The sequence below is a fragment of the Lichtheimia ornata genome (genome assembly GCF_029851405.1).
Source record: "Lichtheimia ornata isolate CBS 291.66 chromosome Unknown scaffold00067, whole genome shotgun sequence".
Taxonomy (NCBI): Eukaryota; Fungi; Mucoromycota; class Mucoromycetes; order Mucorales; family Lichtheimiaceae; genus Lichtheimia; species Lichtheimia ornata.
Window position 1 is genome coordinate 80,642 of NW_026695387.1, and position 15,870 is coordinate 96,511.

General features: G+C 43.8%; 6 protein-coding genes across 6 annotated transcripts; 3 read left to right on the top strand and 3 right to left on the bottom strand.

Moving 5' to 3' along the window:
* Window positions 1-192: 192 nt before the first annotated feature.
* O0I10_010272 (uncharacterized protein) lies at window positions 193-1,939 on the bottom strand (the record flags this gene model as incomplete). Its single annotated transcript, XM_058490254.1, has 3 exons — window positions 193-1,700; window positions 1,764-1,821; window positions 1,901-1,939. The coding sequence occupies 3 exons, from the start codon at window positions 1,937-1,939 to the stop codon at window positions 193-195; spliced, it is 1,605 nt and encodes a 534-aa protein (XP_058338975.1).
* An 800-nt stretch (window positions 1,940-2,739) lies between these two features.
* On the bottom strand, window positions 2,740-3,477 carry O0I10_010273 (uncharacterized protein; the record flags this gene model as incomplete). Its single annotated transcript, XM_058490255.1, has 1 exon — window positions 2,740-3,477. The coding sequence occupies one exon, from the start codon at window positions 3,475-3,477 to the stop codon at window positions 2,740-2,742; it is 738 nt and encodes a 245-aa protein (XP_058338976.1).
* A 1,162-nt stretch (window positions 3,478-4,639) lies between these two features.
* On the top strand, window positions 4,640-6,131 carry O0I10_010274 (serine/threonine-protein phosphatase PP1; the record flags this gene model as incomplete). Its single annotated transcript, XM_058490256.1, has 8 exons — window positions 4,640-4,697; window positions 4,761-4,848; window positions 4,957-5,000; window positions 5,084-5,314; window positions 5,415-5,591; window positions 5,646-5,797; window positions 5,862-5,996; window positions 6,066-6,131. 8 exons carry the CDS (start codon window positions 4,640-4,642, stop codon window positions 6,129-6,131), a joined length of 951 nt encoding a protein of 316 aa, XP_058338977.1.
* Window positions 6,132-6,897: 766 nt separating this feature from the next.
* O0I10_010275 (uncharacterized protein) lies at window positions 6,898-7,376 on the top strand (the record flags this gene model as incomplete). Its single annotated transcript, XM_058490257.1, has 2 exons — window positions 6,898-7,125; window positions 7,191-7,376. The coding sequence occupies 2 exons, from the start codon at window positions 6,898-6,900 to the stop codon at window positions 7,374-7,376; spliced, it is 414 nt and encodes a 137-aa protein (XP_058338978.1).
* Window positions 7,377-8,413: 1,037 nt separating this feature from the next.
* O0I10_010276 (uncharacterized protein) lies at window positions 8,414-9,274 on the bottom strand (the record flags this gene model as incomplete). The annotated part of the gene is made up of 2 exons (XM_058490258.1): window positions 8,414-8,517; window positions 8,608-9,274. The coding sequence occupies 2 exons, from the start codon at window positions 9,272-9,274 to the stop codon at window positions 8,414-8,416; spliced, it is 771 nt and encodes a 256-aa protein (XP_058338979.1).
* Window positions 9,275-9,637: 363 nt separating this feature from the next.
* Window positions 9,638-10,747, top strand: O0I10_010277 (uncharacterized protein; the record flags this gene model as incomplete). Its single annotated transcript, XM_058490259.1, has 1 exon — window positions 9,638-10,747. The coding sequence occupies one exon, from the start codon at window positions 9,638-9,640 to the stop codon at window positions 10,745-10,747; it is 1,110 nt and encodes a 369-aa protein (XP_058338980.1).
* Between the last annotated feature and the right edge of the window lie 5,123 nt (window positions 10,748-15,870).

The following is a 15,870-nucleotide window of genomic DNA, read 5'->3' on the forward strand; positions in this document are numbered from 1 at the left end:
TTAACAATGACATAATACTGTATCAGATAGTAAGGGATACGTGGCAAAAACAATAGATGCATGATGGATGACTCTTTCTCAATATTGATATATGTTTTATTTCAAAAATGCTACTAGAAATGTATGGTAGACTCCTTTGATGGATGTTATGTACATGGATAAAAAGATGTAAGGGTGAATACGAGATCCTTCTTATTGCCAAAATTGCGCAAAAGAGTGCCAAAAGGTGACGACCACGCGAGCTACACCTTGTGTTCTTGACTTTAGGTTGTCCACGATCGTTTTCCAGACGACTTGGAAAGGGAGGGCCGATTGCACTACTGCAACAGTGCTTTTTTGCTTGGATTGTTGTACCACAGCAGGTTTCTTTTTTCCTTCCATTCCATCCTTCTCATTATCCAATGGATCCTTCTTCTCCTCTTGCTTTTGTTGTGGTTGCTCTTCCTTGTTGTTGGCATGCTGCTTTCTCTCGTATGCAGGTTGACATGATTTGGTAGAGAGCACCACGCTATCAATCACCTTCTCCACCATACCCAAAGATTCATCATCATGGTCGTACCGCCACACCACGTGTGCATCAAGATCATTGTTACGGTCCAAAAGACATGGGGATGGTACAAGGGCTGAATAGTGGAATGCTGTACCAGGTTCATAGGTCATTGGATACACCAACTCATCGCCACCTCCTTGTACGGTCACTGTCAAATGCTGCTCGTGCCACGATCCTGGTTGCTTGGTATCCAATTCAACAACAAACAAATGCTCCAATGTTTCTGGGTCCACAGCATCCCACATTGGATTCAATCGCAAGCCCATAGGTGGATGAGGTGCTGTAAAGTTGAGTGTCTTGAGAGAGTGATGATGCAATGTCTTCCAAGCAACGCCAACCACAGCAACGGCTAATAATGCCAGCAGGCTTCCAGAAAACGACTTGCCGCCTTTCTTGGTCTTGACTTGAGTAGCAGGAGGTTGTTGGTTGCCATGGATGGAGCGTTCATGTTGTTGTTGTTCTGGTTGCTGTGCTACCACCTTTTCCTTTGTCTCCTCTTCCTTGTTGTTCATTTCCTGGATCACGGGTCGCTCCTCTTGAATATGACACAACTTTCTACATGGACAATGCTGAAGCATATCGTATACGCTGCTAGGTGACATGGCCAGGAACTCGTTGATCGAGATAGCATGTGGCAAACATTCCTCCTTGTCATCTCTCATATCCATGATGGCGATATTTGCCAAACGACGGGCAAGATGAGTCGCCAAATCCTTGGAAGTCGCAAAGGAAGCTTCATCCAACACCAAAGGCCATACCACCGTATCCGAGCGGTCATTCAATGTATGCAAAGGCTTGTCATTGGATGGATCACACAAGTAAATGACAAGATCAATGCGCTTTTCTGTGATACGATCCAAATAATCGGCCAACTCTTGTTCTTGAGAAGAAGAGGATGTAAAATCGGCCTCCAAAACTTGTCGATGACCTGCTGTTGTGGATGCTGCTGCTGCTGCTGCTTCTTGATGCTTCGAGTTGATTGCCGAAGAAAGCAACGAAAGAATATCGTCTTTGTTGGGATGAGAGGCACCCACCAAAATTACACGAAACGGATCTTGCTGCACCATAGCAAAGTCATTTGTGGATGCTGTCACGGATTGTACCAACTTTTCGGGAAAGATGACGGAATCTGTCGACCACTCGACACCCACTATAACATCATAGCATGTTCAGTATCAACCTACACACACACACACTCGCTCACTTTGTATACCTTGCTTTACCAAGGGTTCACTGATGGACTCTTCAATTGTCATAGATGGCTTGATGAGCTGCGTGTAAAGGAAAAAGTGAAATCAGCATTGTTATGCAAATGGTCGTCGCCCTCCTCAAGACGCGTTCCAAGCTTACGAGCGATGAATGGGTGGATTGTAAAGTCTGTACTGCCATGATTAGAATATAGTAAAGAGAGAAAAGAGACAAGAAAACGATGTACCTTTTAATACGCGTTTGTGTGGTGGTGCTTGTGTGGAGAGAGTAGACGGGAGGCGTCAAGTGGTGTATGCGTAAAAAGGAGTTGCGCAAAGAAGAAACGGGGTTGGGTGGGGTGGGGGGATAAAAAGAAGGGGGTGAGTGTGTTGCCTGACAGTGCTCGTTGCTACTACTACTACTACTACTACTACTACTACTGCTGCTGCTGCTATCCATCCACTCTTCTGATTTGCTATACTGCAACCTATCTATATACAACGTGATCATGTGCATCGTCACCATCACCGCATATGGCACAAAACGTACTCATTTCCGCTACCATCAGGAATCCACCACCAATCCTCACGAGAGCCATACGTACATTCAACATGATCCATAAAATGAGGATCAAGACAACAGCTGCAAACGCCATGGTGCATAGGTCACTTTTTTGTCTCCTTTACTACATCCCTTTTCCTTGGCGGTAGAGAGTACATTGATCACTCGCACACAATAAGGTATTCGATGTACCAATGGGTGCACAATGGGCTCCTGTTGTAACACAAGGTTACTTTCTTATCAATGTTCACACAATATGGTTAGAAGGGATTGCCCATCAGTTATCGGTAAATGTGAAATATATACACACACACGCACCCATCACGCGTATTTCTCAACACACACACACACATACATACACATGTATATATCTCAAATATGCACAACAAATATATATATTCAACATTGGTCAAGGAGATCAAAGAGAAAGAATACCATCCTCAGGAGAAACATGAGGGAGGTGGAGGTGGACGTCTTGTCGGGGGTGGACGTTGGGGTGGCAAGTCCCTTGGTAGTGGCTGTCGTTGTCGCCATGTGGAAGACGAAGACGAAGAAGAAGGTGCTGTTGTTGTTGTAATGGTTGTATCAAAGATGTTATTGCTGCTTTCAGATGAACGACGATCCATTTCCAATAGTTGTGAAATTGTAAATACACCAGGTTGCTCTAATCGTAACCATTTGATCGCTTTACGAAATCGATCCATCCACGTTTTCATATCCTCGGCATCATCAGCTTGTAAATACCATGTACGACCATCTTCTTTACGTGCAATTTCTAGACAATACAAGACCCCGGGAAACTGATCTGTTGCAAAGACATCGGTGTTTGCTGTCAACTGAAAGTATTCACGAAAATCGGATTTGGGTGAGTCGGTCTTGAAAGTATAAATGTGGCGATCGAGTAAAAGCACGTAACGTCGATGGCGTGTCTTTGTGAATGAAAACGCAGGGGGCATATGCTTGGTCATCCATCCACCCAATACTGCGTATGGCCATAGTGCAGCTGCATGCGTTTCCATAGTCTGTGGACGAAATGTGGTAGGGTCGTTAAGATCAAGTGTGGTCGTGCTGCTTCTATTACTGTTGCTGCGAGATAAGGTTGTCGTGCTCAATGACCCCTTACGACGAGGGATCATAAACGGGTTAAGCTTAATACGTTGTTCACCATCAATACGCATCGTGGTGTATAATGATAGAATGAAAAGGATAGGAGAAGAAGGAGGGGGGGAGAGGTAAAAAAGAAAACAAGAGGATGGGAAAATAAAAGAGTCAAATGCTCTCTTTGTTTTTTTTAAATGACCGTATCAAGGAAGGAAAGAATGGTAGAGAAAGGAAAGCGAGAAAAAAAGAGAGCAAGAGAGGGCGAAGAAAAAAAGTGAGAGAGAGTGAGAGAGAGAGAGGAATAGCTGGCGCGTGCGTATCATCCCAACATACTGTTATCGCCCATTTTTGATGTAATGCTTGGCTCGGCCACACCTACCATCCGCTTTAGGAACTTTGGTGTGAAGAATACCGCCATTGAGCCTTGACCATCGCTATCCTTTCTTACACACACATGAACGTATAACCACACTACCTATTCGTGGGCCGTTTGAATGATGATAAAAGAGGGGTCATTGTTTAATAATGTCACAAAGAGATGGTCTATGCTCATTGTCCCAAAGTCGTTTAGCATAAACTACGACGAGGTTGTATTCTCAGATCCAGGCTAGGAATAGAATAGAGACAAAAAGGCAATACTTGCAGTATGGGTATAAGCGTTATCAATATGACCAATAGCTTCTCATTGCCAGCATTGAGGATTGCAGTAGATCTTATTGCACAAAAGAGCTGCTTGGTTAATGTTTGTACGACGCGATTGTTCTAATGGGAGATAACCGTGCAGGATCCAATGGTATGGTTCTAGACAAATGGGTTCTGCAAAGGGGGGGGGGCAAAGGCTCTGTGAGGGATAAAAGGAGAGACAATCAAAAAGTGCGCGTGCGTGTTGTGGTGGTGTTGGTGTCTTATTTTTTGCAAGGAGTGGAAAGATTTATATGCACTGGCAAACTACGACCACTGCTGCTTGTGGGCTTGTGTCACACACCAGTTATTATTACTCTCTTTCTCTCTTTCTCTCTTTTTTTTACCCTCTCTTTCTTTCTTCCTCTCTCCCACTCGCTTTCTTCATCGTGTGAACCACTTGTAACCCACCCATCAACCTTGACCATTCGCTTCTCACGTATGTCTTTTTCACACGTGTACTTTGTGCCCCTCGTCTACAAAGTCAAACATTGAACTCATTGCGTTCTCTCCCAATCTCGCCTCCGTTTTCGATATCCCTTGTAGTACCAGCCCACCATGAATGACATTCCGGAAAACGTTGACGTCGACTCCATCATTGCCAGATTGTTGGAAGGTACTTTTTGAAGGTGGTTGTTGTTGCAACGACTCATCAGGACGTACGTGTCTTCTTTGTTAGTACGTGGTAACCGCCCTGGTAAACAAGTACAATTAGCCGAGCATGAAATTCGATTCTTGTGTGGAAAGTCGCGCGATATTTTCATGAGGTATGTATGCAACAAGGAGTGGCGGGGGAGGGTGATGGGGGAGTGCGAGAGCGAAGGGGGAAGGATGGATATCATGATGTGCAGAATGAATAATCTCAAGTATTCAAGTCAACCTATTCTTTTGGATTTGGAAGCACCTTTAAAGATCTGCGGTGAGTTGGCATCTCGGATGGCCATGGTGATGTTTGTCAAGGATGGCCCATTGATGATGATGATGATCTATTCTCGGCATTAGGCGATATCCATGGTCAATACTATGATCTGTTGCGTTTGTTCGAATATGGTGGTTTCCCTCCAGAGTCCAATTACTTGTTCCTGGGTGATTACGTGGATCGTGGCAAGCAATCTTTGGAAACAATTTGTCTTTTATTGGCTTACAAGATCAAGTACCCCGAGAACTTTTTCATTTTGCGTGGAAACCATGAGTCTGCCAGCATCAATCGTATATACGGCTTTTACGATGAGTGTGAGTATCCATTCCTTTTTCCCACACACACACACACACATACACACAAATCCATTTTGGGGATAAAGAAAGAAGATTGAATTTACAAGTGTGTGATTAGGCAAACGACGATACAACATCAAGTTATGGAAGACGTTTACAGATTGCTTCAACTGCCTACCGATTGCTGCTGTCATTGATGAAAAAATCTTTACCATGCATGGTGGTCTTTCTCCTGACTTGCAAAGCCTGGAACAAATTCGACGAGTGATGCGTCCAACGGATGTGCCTGATACAGGTAAAATGAGGATGAAGGTGGAAAACGTGCTCATACTTATGGTTGCTTTGAAAGGCTTGCTATGTGATTTGTTGTGGTCGGATCCTGATAAGGATGTCCAAGGATGGAGTGAAAATGATCGTGGCGTATCCTTCACATTTGGTGCCGATATCGTCAGCAAATTCTTACAAAAACACGACATGGATTTGATTTGTCGTGCACATCAGGTATGAAAAAGAAGCAATAGCGATAAATCAACTTGCTCATGTCATCATCATCATCCATTTCAAGGTGGTCGAGGATGGATATGAATTCTTTGCAAAACGACAATTGGTAACGCTCTTTTCTGCACCAAACTATTGTGGCGAATTTGATAATGCGGGTGCCATGATGACCGTGGATGAATCACTACTATGTTCCTTCCAAGTAAGCATTGAAAGTCGAGAAAGAGATCATGGATAAAGGTGGTGGTGGTGGCTAACATGATGTTGATAGATCTTAAAACCGGCCGAAAAGAAATCAAGGAATGCATATAATGGACGAGGCAGATATGGAAAATGAGCAACTCACTCTTTGACGGCACACGCACAACACTCACAAGGACATGCACACGCACACATACACACTCGCAACAAAATCATCTTTCCAACACACCACCACACCACCACATGCCATCTCATAAAAATTTCTTGGCACTCGCTATTGCCTCCCCTTTTCCGCCCCGTCTCTTTAATGCTACGATATCTCTCCTGTTTTCGTACACCAACAGCACACACACATATCATCATGCTAAAAACCATGTATTGAAAAAGATAATGTTGGACATTTTGGACGACGACGACGGGGTTTCTGGTATCAAATGGTTGTTCCCTTTGTCATACGGAAGTGGCTAGGATCTCCCAATTATGATTTCCTATAAGAGAAAGGAAAAAGAGCGGGCAATCTTGGGGTAAATGAATGAGCAATATTTTTCCTTTTGAAAGGGGTTATGCGTAGAAGAAAAAGTCATCCGACCTTTTTTGCTTTTGCATGTTGTGTGTGTGAGAGAGGACTTGAGACAATGAGAGAAAAAGATAAGGACAAAGAAATGGAAGGAAGGGTTCAAATCAGCGCTATGTGTGATCCTGGAGGATGAATGCTGGGTAATTAATACCGAGCAATGAGGCGGTGAGGGATTTCCAGACGGGAAGCGGGGGTTCCCGTTGTTGGATCTGAGCGAATTTTGCCATGATGTTTTAAAAATGATGGCTTTCTTTGATCCTCTAATCTTGTTACCTCTTTCTCTCTTGTCACCACTACTTTTGCATATACAATGGAACAACCAAAAATGACCGTATCGGAACGACGAGCAACGTATCCATTACAACAACGCATAAAGATCTACAATCCTGATACCATGGCTCGTCGTCTAAGTCAGGAGAAACAAACCAAGCTTGTTGTCAATGGTGTAAACCTGCTCAACAAGTCATCTTTGGATAAGGATATCATTTTGGATCGAATGAAACAACGCAGAGAAACCCATAATCGCGTCGAACGTCGCCGGAGGGATATGCTGGTAAGTTGTGTGCTATTACTCCAATAGTAGTACCTTATCCCCCCAACTCACCACTTTGATGATAGAATGGCCTCATTAGTGAACTTGCTCATGCCATGCCCCAAGACACTTTGGATCCAGACAAATCCCACCGTGCACAAATCTTGAGACATGCCATAAGCTATATCCAATCCATACGTCGCGAAAATCAAACCATGCGTGCTCAACTTGGCCAACAAGCCATTCAACAACAAGAACAACAACAGCATTAAATCATCATCTATAATCCCCCCACCCACCCTTTGTACATTCTTCTTTTCCCATTACATACGAGGAGCAAACTACTTGCTTTGTGAAAATAAAAACCATCAAATTGTGAGATGTGTTATGTCTGTCTATGTTTGTCAACTTCCAGGAATGGTTAAAAGTGACCAGCTGGCTCGAGCAAAAGAGGTAAATTTAACGCTATTACATCCCCCCCCACCATCACATCACATCCTCCATACGTCAACGCGAGATTTATGCCATAGGTAAGCATTATGCCAAGATATACAACCCCACCAACGTATATCTTTAGCCAAACCTTTCACATGTTACCCATTGCCTCTTGAAATACGATGATCATGTGTATGTGTGTGAGTACGTGTATGTATTCTACTAGATGCAAGATGAAGAAATCCCCCATACAATCATGCATGTAAAGGAGAAGGAGAAGGGTATTATGTTCCGAAGATCATCAAAGTGTGGCCCCACATCCTTTGTTTCATCCTATTGACTCCTGCAGAAAGGTTGTGATCGTCATCCGTCTCATAGTACTTGCATTGCTCTCTTGCAGGATACTGCCCAATATCACTCACACATAGCATGGTTTCATACAAGATACATGCTGATACAACTTTAACCTTGATATTGCCGCAATGAGGTGTTTTCTTCTAACAGTGCCACAAACGTAAAAAAAAGTCTCATCATTGACACACATACACAAACACTTTTTGTGCGATCCACATTGTTGGCTTAATACCCTGACTACGATCATTTGGATGTCCATGCAATGATTGCTAAATGTGTGTATGGCGTTTTTTTCTACCCATCACATGGATATGCCATCATCGTGCTTGAAGGATAATCATAAACGTCATGAGCGGCAGCGGCAGCAGCAGTAAATATGGGATCTCCGCTTCTCCGATGATTTGGTGAGCTTTTTGCAGGAATTTTATTCGAGACACGACAAAGATTATTGAAAAAGGACTACTTGTATTTACAACATGATTGGGTATAAAAGATAAAAGAGGTGTGTGGGGGGATACTACTAGTCATCAAGCAATTCCACATCTTCTCTACGAACAAAAATACCCCGATTTCGATCGGTTTGGAAATAGCGCTTGCCATCACGTATACCATCGTTGCTGCCCACTAGAAGAAGAGTCCCACGGTGAGTACTTTTTTGGTTTACACATGACTCTATGAATGAATGACGTGTGTGTGAGAGAGAGATTCATTTACCTGGTACATCCAATTCAATCCCCAACCAGTCATTTCCAGGAGCATCATCCACAGGTCCGATATACTTGACGCGACCCGTAAGGACCGAAGGCCGATGCAAAATGTTGACATGATCACCATAGGTAGGTTCCAAAACCACAGGGCGTTCAGAGGATGAACCAGCTCTACCGCCACCAAAGAATCGAAAGAGGGATGTCGACCGTCGACGGGGTATTTTGCGTACAGAGCTTAGGATGATTTCATCAGGTAGCGAATATCGTTTATACGTAAATGGATATGCGTAATTCGAATTCCTTGATGAGGGTCTCGGGGGTCGTTCAGGTAATTCAAATGTCAATCGTGTGGATTTAGGTTTCAGTTGTTGTTGATGTTGTTGTTTTTCATCTTCTCGTTTTGCCACTTGATCTGATATGTCTTGAGTTTGTTGTTGCAACATGGCATCAAATTCATCATGGCCTTTGTATCGATTGGTCACATCTTCTTGCTCACGTGCTGTGGAGGGTGATGAAAAGCTCTTTTGTAGATCGAGATGAGATGATACTGTTGTTTCTTGACCAGGTGGTATCAATAGGATGTTTTGTGGCGTTTTCTCCGATTCTCGCATTGACATGGTATCTTTATCACTGATAGATGAGGTAGCAGAAGAAGATGTCGTTGTGGTTGTCATATAGGATGGGTCTTCCGAGCCTCTTCTCCCGGTACAAGAAGATGCAGGATTGTAAGTTTCATTTACGTCAACATGATGATGAGCGTCGGCTGATTTGATCTTTTGAAGTCCTTGTTGTTTATTCTTGAAGAAATTGAAAAGGGGCATCAGGGTGTAGATGGTAAATAGGGAATAAAGGAAAAAGAGAAACCTTTAGTTTTTGCGGGGGATTGGAGAAAAAGAAATAAAAAAACATTCCTTTGATGCAGCAATCACCATCAAAGAAGCCCGTGCATAAGTCACGCGACACTTGGCCTATCTCTTGTCGCTTTGTCGCTTTATTCCTCTTTCCTACTCCTCCTCCCTCCCCCCAATTCTCTACTGATGCCGGATCGGACAGCTGAATTCCGTACCATCGCCCTCGAAAGGTCGCCATTACGTGCAACATCTTCACCCAAACCAAAGATAAAAAAGGAACGTGACAACGATGCCGCTTACGATCTCTTCACCAAAGAAGCCTATCGCATCCATGAGCACATTGACAGTCTACGTCGCTTTCTTTTGTCCATACGCCGAGCCTACCTCAACACGGATGCACGACAAAGCCTAAGGAAACGAGCTGGAGCAGCAACAACAACAGCACCCAAAGCATCAGGATTGGAGGGGTCGTTGTTTGCCCTGTTTGGCACTGACATTGGCACCTTGACCGACAATGAGCGCGACGAGATCGACTTTCAAGCCAAAGTGATTATTCGACGTTGTATGGATCGTATCAAGGAGTTGGAACATGCCGAAAAAGTGCGTAAAGAAAAGGAAGTGACAGCGTCCACCAAGGGGATAGCAGGGTTCTTGGGTAGCCTGTTAATATCATCCGAGTCGACACTTGCACGTGACACACTTGCCCTTCATCGCAGCAGCATGATTTGGTTACTGAATAAGCGATTGGCTCAAGTATCAGAGTTACAAAAGAGTCAACAAGAGATACGGTTACAACGAGAATTGGAAAAGAGCGAGAATCAACTCTATCGATCTTCCGAGATGGCATTTTCAGCACAATCCTTGATGGATGAGGATGAGGATGATAAGGAGGAGAAGGTGAACAAAGGACTTTACAGCAACAATGAACCAGTACAAGAGGAGATGCCCATGGATGCTTTTCAAGAACAACTTTCTCAAGAGCAACTACAAGTACTGGAACGTGAAAATTCAACCATGATTGAAGAACTCAACAATACCCTGAACCAAGTTCGCAATGCTGAAACCGCTTTACTCGAGATCTCCACGTTGCAGAATCAATTGACCGAACATCTCGCTGCCCAAACAGTACAAACCGATCAATTATACGCTGACTCGATCGCCACCACTGAACGTATCGAACAAGGCAACTTGCAACTCATCAAGACCAAGGAAAGGAACCGTGGCACTCGCAACTTTACCCTCATATTCCTCCTATTCGCGAGTTTCATTCTCTTATTTCTCGACTGGTATTCTTGAAATATATATACAACGCTTCTACTATCTATTATTGCATTGCCACACTATAATGTTATTATGCATGTTCGTGCCTGTGTTTTATTCTGTAGCGTAATTGGACGCATGAAGGGGAAGAGATGTAAATGACCATACTATGTGTAGGGATGTTCAATGACTCGATGATCAAAATGAGGGAAGGCCTCTCTCGTAATTTTATCGGAATTAGAAGAAGCTAGCTATGCCTTGCGATTTCTCCTCTTTCGAACACACTTGCACATGCCGTTGTATAGGACAAGAAAGTCCACTGTATATAATGATGTCAACGCTCAAAGAAAACGGTAACTTGTAATCGGCTGTATTACCTGCTCGGATAAGTTTAGAGACATTTTGATTGAATAAATGCGATTGATCGTACGCAAGGAAAGCAGCATTCAGATGCCATTCTGCTGGTGGTGTAGCGTTGTGATAACCGAGGGGACGTTTTGGTTTTGTGTTGAGGACCAGTGTATGTAGAAGCGAGCGTGATGCCAAGACCACACCTAAAAGCAATGCATGAATGCATCAGTTACACGAAGTAAATTCGTTTGCAGCTCGTTCACATACCAGTCTTTGACGTTCGGCAAAACACCGCCGTAGGGTCACATCCCAATGTCAACATTAGCTGGATATCTAGTGCTCGCACGATGGCCCAGCGATCAGTTCTCGAGGTTGCCGTTGGCCCTTTTGCAAAACACACACTTTAATTGTGTATAGTGCAGTTGCTTCCTCCCAAATCTTGCTTCGCCAAAAGCTTTGTAATGTCCCCTGGTCGCCTTCCATCAAAGAACTTGTGCTGGTTACGGAAATTCGAAAGGTAGGTGATATCCTTGGCAAAGATCATGATTGGAATCCACCAAAGTGAATGTATCCAGGTCCCAGCAGCATCATGGCTATTTGAGTGATCACATCATGTTGGTGAACCAAAAGAAAGATATACATGATAATCAAACATACCAGCTATAGTCTCCCATCATAATCTTGTCGATGTATGTATCGCTCGTCACTATCAACGGAATGGCCACCCTGATATTTAAGTATAAATGTGGCTATGGCACTGAGCCCCATTTCTCCAGATGCTCCTGCTTGCTTTCTCGTTTGGTCGGTGCGATACGCTTGTAAGGATTACCAATCAATCCTGTCACTTCCCATTACCATCTCCATCTATGGTTTGACGACATAGCCATGGGCCCATAGCTTGTTTCTCGGAAAGCGTCTTGCCAGTCGCTTCCCTCTTGTGGGCATTCTTCATGCGTAGCTTCAGGAAAGGCTCCTATTGAGACACCAAGAAGAGCGCTTGGGATGGTAATCAAAGAAGAGATAGAATCGACGAAGGATGGTATATGATAATGCTGATGACAGCATCCTTGCTTTTTATGGGCTTGGGCGTGTGAATTGTTGTCGGACCAAAGACGAGGAGAAGCGCATGAGCTGATAAAGTGGTCTGTCTCCTTGACGTATCAGAAAACACCAGGTCCTGGATATCCCAAATGACTCCAGGGAACGCCTTCTTGTATGCACCATGCTGATTTATCCAAACATAATCGATCCATCCATATCCTGCATGCCGTCGTGCCCATTGTCATGAACCCTTCACAAGCCGAATTTGCCACCACTATGAGCCATGTATCCCGCATGTTGCCAATAGAGATACCATCTTCTCTCCAAGGCGAGGAAAGCATAGGTCGTAGAATGATGGAACCGTACGAACAAAGGATGCATTATTTAAGGCCAAGCAGCACCTTGAGTCGCACCCATTTCCGCTAGCACAACGTGGTCGTCTCCTCTAGCAGAGTACAGTACAGTGACATCCTTAACGTAACGAAGCGGAATAGAGCCTGCCAATCTATTTCTTCCGTAAGTGCACTTGAAGGCGACAAACCCCACAATGAGCAGTATTACCTTGGGGTTTTCGCAATAGCCTTCTTGCTTCCAATAACCCCATCTCCTTCATTCCATCCATAATGTGCTGCTGCTATTTCATTGAAAGAGCCGTCAACTAACAGGTCTTACTTTGTTGATCCAATACCATGCGTACCAATGAAACAATGTACAACGTCGTTCTTGCTTGAGATCAATGCCTTGCTGCTGCCACGGGTATCATCATCCAACATGCCCAAGCTACAATAAATGCAATGTAAGATGTCAACCGTAGCGTTTGGTTTCTTTGTCAACGTACCCAAAGTAGCTATGTTTTGGGGCCCCTTTCCTTGATGGTATCCATAGAAAGCATTCACGCGACACACGACGGGCCCCTTGATCCTTGTTTGAACGAGAGAACGGCAGGACTACACGTAAACTTTAGTACCATAACGTCCAACTTGAATAATAAAGTATTGCAGCGATTGATCGTACATGTTGTGTTGGAATAGAAGGTTGGGTCATGGGTAGATCGCGCGCGTACTTGGTTGCCTTGGAAAGTGTCGCCATTGGTCACCTGTACATCATCGACACTGTGCATTGAAGGCAACAATGGCAGCAGTTAATGCTCTGTACTCTGTCAATGGAGACAAGCTTACCTTGCTTTGTGAAGCGGGAGAGGAGAAGTGGCTCTTTGTCTTTCCTTTCGTTGTTCTCTATTTATGCACTCCACGCCACCCCGCTTGCTACAGCTACCACTGTGAATACGCACCCAAACAAACATCCTATACATTTGGGTGAAGAGTAATAGATCACTGCTCGAAATGTCAATTAAACATAGCCTTCATAACTAAACTATACATGATCTTACTGTGTCCAGGAGGTGGCGTCATTTAGGCCCGTGCGGCATTATTATCAAGCCAATTGTTTTTTATGCAGCTCAACCCACCGTGGATTTATTATGTATAAGCACCCATCCGTGATATATGCGTGTTCCTATAAACCAGTTACTTTGATACATCTTCATTATTGGATGTTGTTTGCTTACGTACCTTCACAAAAGGCAATCATCATCATCATCCATTTGTGCAGCAAACCTGTAAAGGACATGTTTGTGTAACCACCACGTGCCATTTCACTCAGCACCTCATCTTTCCGTTCATGCAATCGACACCATCCACTAGGAGAAAGCAACTCCACCACGCTTACAGCATATGCAAAACATAAAGGTGCCTGTATCTCCAAACTTTACAATGAAGCGTGGGGTTTTTAATAGAACAATGTGCTCGGCTTGGCCAACAGCACCTTGGGTGCAAGTTTCATGAACAAGCTTGCCAATCCCAGATTTCGCAATGTCGCTACCAGCCAAACTGGATCTGAGGGTCGACCTCTTCGACGACGACGACCAAAAAATATTTTTTGGGCTGTTTGCGACATTGAACGTGAAACGTGCACACAAGGTGCAGTTGGCCAAGCCAAGCACACTGCTGTAATAAAAGCCCCACGTTTGATTGTAAAGTTTGGAGATACAGGCACCTTTATGTTTGTAAGCATGATGCTATATGGGAAGTGGTCTTCGTTCAATGTCAAGTCGCTGGACCCTGGCAGAGCAAAAGACGCAGAGGGACCTTTTTGTGTAACTCAGCTACTTTGCATGACTAGAAGGATGGAAGGATGATACTGTATACTATTGACAATATCCCATACATTGCGAGCTAACAGCCATTTCCTCACAATCGGCAATGTTGTCCACTCTATGACAGTGGAACGATGCTCCTGCTTCAGACATTCATTTCCATGATTGGATTATGTTGATCCGAGTTGATTTGGCTGAGCTACGCTCATACAAGGTTACTTCAGTTGAGCAACATAGAGCATGGTTAGATGTGTGGATTGGTGTAATCCGTCTTTGGCTGTATCTCGGTCAAATCAACTCGGATCAACATAATTCGATCATGGAAATGAATGTCTGAAGCAGGAGAATCGCTCACATGTCATAGAGTGGACAACAGTGGCTATTGTGAAGAAATGGCTGTTAGCTCGCAATGTACGGGCTTTTGTCAACAGTATATAGTATCATCCTTCCATCCTTCTAGTCATGCAAAGTAGCTGAGTTACACAAAAAGGTCCCTCTGCGTCTTTTGCTCTGCCAGGGTCCAGCGACTTGACATTGAACGAAGACCACTTCCCATATAGCATCATGCTTACAAACATGAAGGTGCCTGTATCTCCAAACTTTACAATGAAACGTGGGGTTTTTATTACAGCAGTGTGCTTGGCTTGGCCAACTGCACCTTGGGTGAAAGTTTCACGATCAAGCTTGCCAATCCCAGATTTCGCAATGTCGCTACCAGCCAAACTGGATCTGGGTGTCAACCTCTTCGACGACGACGACCAAAAAATATTTTTGGGCTATTTGCGACATTGAACGCGAAACTTTCACACAAGGTGCTGTTGGCCAAGCCGAGCCCATTGCTCTATTAAAAACCCCATGTTTCATTGTGAAATCTTGAGATATGGCTGTCATTATGTTTTACATATGCTGTCAGCGTGATGCTATATGATAGGTGGTCCTTGTTCATTGTCGATAGCCTCATCATATGAGTCAAAATGCAGAAGGACTTGTTTGTGTAACCCAAAACCAAGAGGACGGGACCTGAAGGGTCAATGCTATTGGTGGAAAGATGCATGATGAAGTAGCTCCATCCTCTATAGTGAGGTCCGCCCATGATAGCCATGTGGAATGGTTCGTTCTTATACAAGGTTGCATAATATAGCTTTGGGTGAAACTCGTCATAGGTAAGCATGTGCCACATAGTAGTATCACTCCTCACTCTTTCTTGAAACTTGAACAGAATGAACTAACTTATTACAATGAACCAAACTTTTATTATGTAACAAGCACTACGTTAAGCATGGTCACTCTCGAATCAATATCTTGCAATACACAAATGTTCGTGAACATCTATCAATACATGGACTAGGAAGCTATGACAAAAGAACAAAAGCATCCCGATACGATGATGCGTTTGAACGATCCAATCTCGTTTTCCAACCTTTAAGTTTCTACTCCCCCCTTTCAATCCGGAAACCAATCAAGTGATCCACATCTTGCGGTATGAACTAATAGTGTGATAGCCCCCTAGTATTATGTTGAATCCCATTTTCATCAATGAAATAGTCGAAGGATAGCATATGGTAGTGTGGACGTTTATCGAGTAAGTATGATAAAAGAACAGCATTGTAAA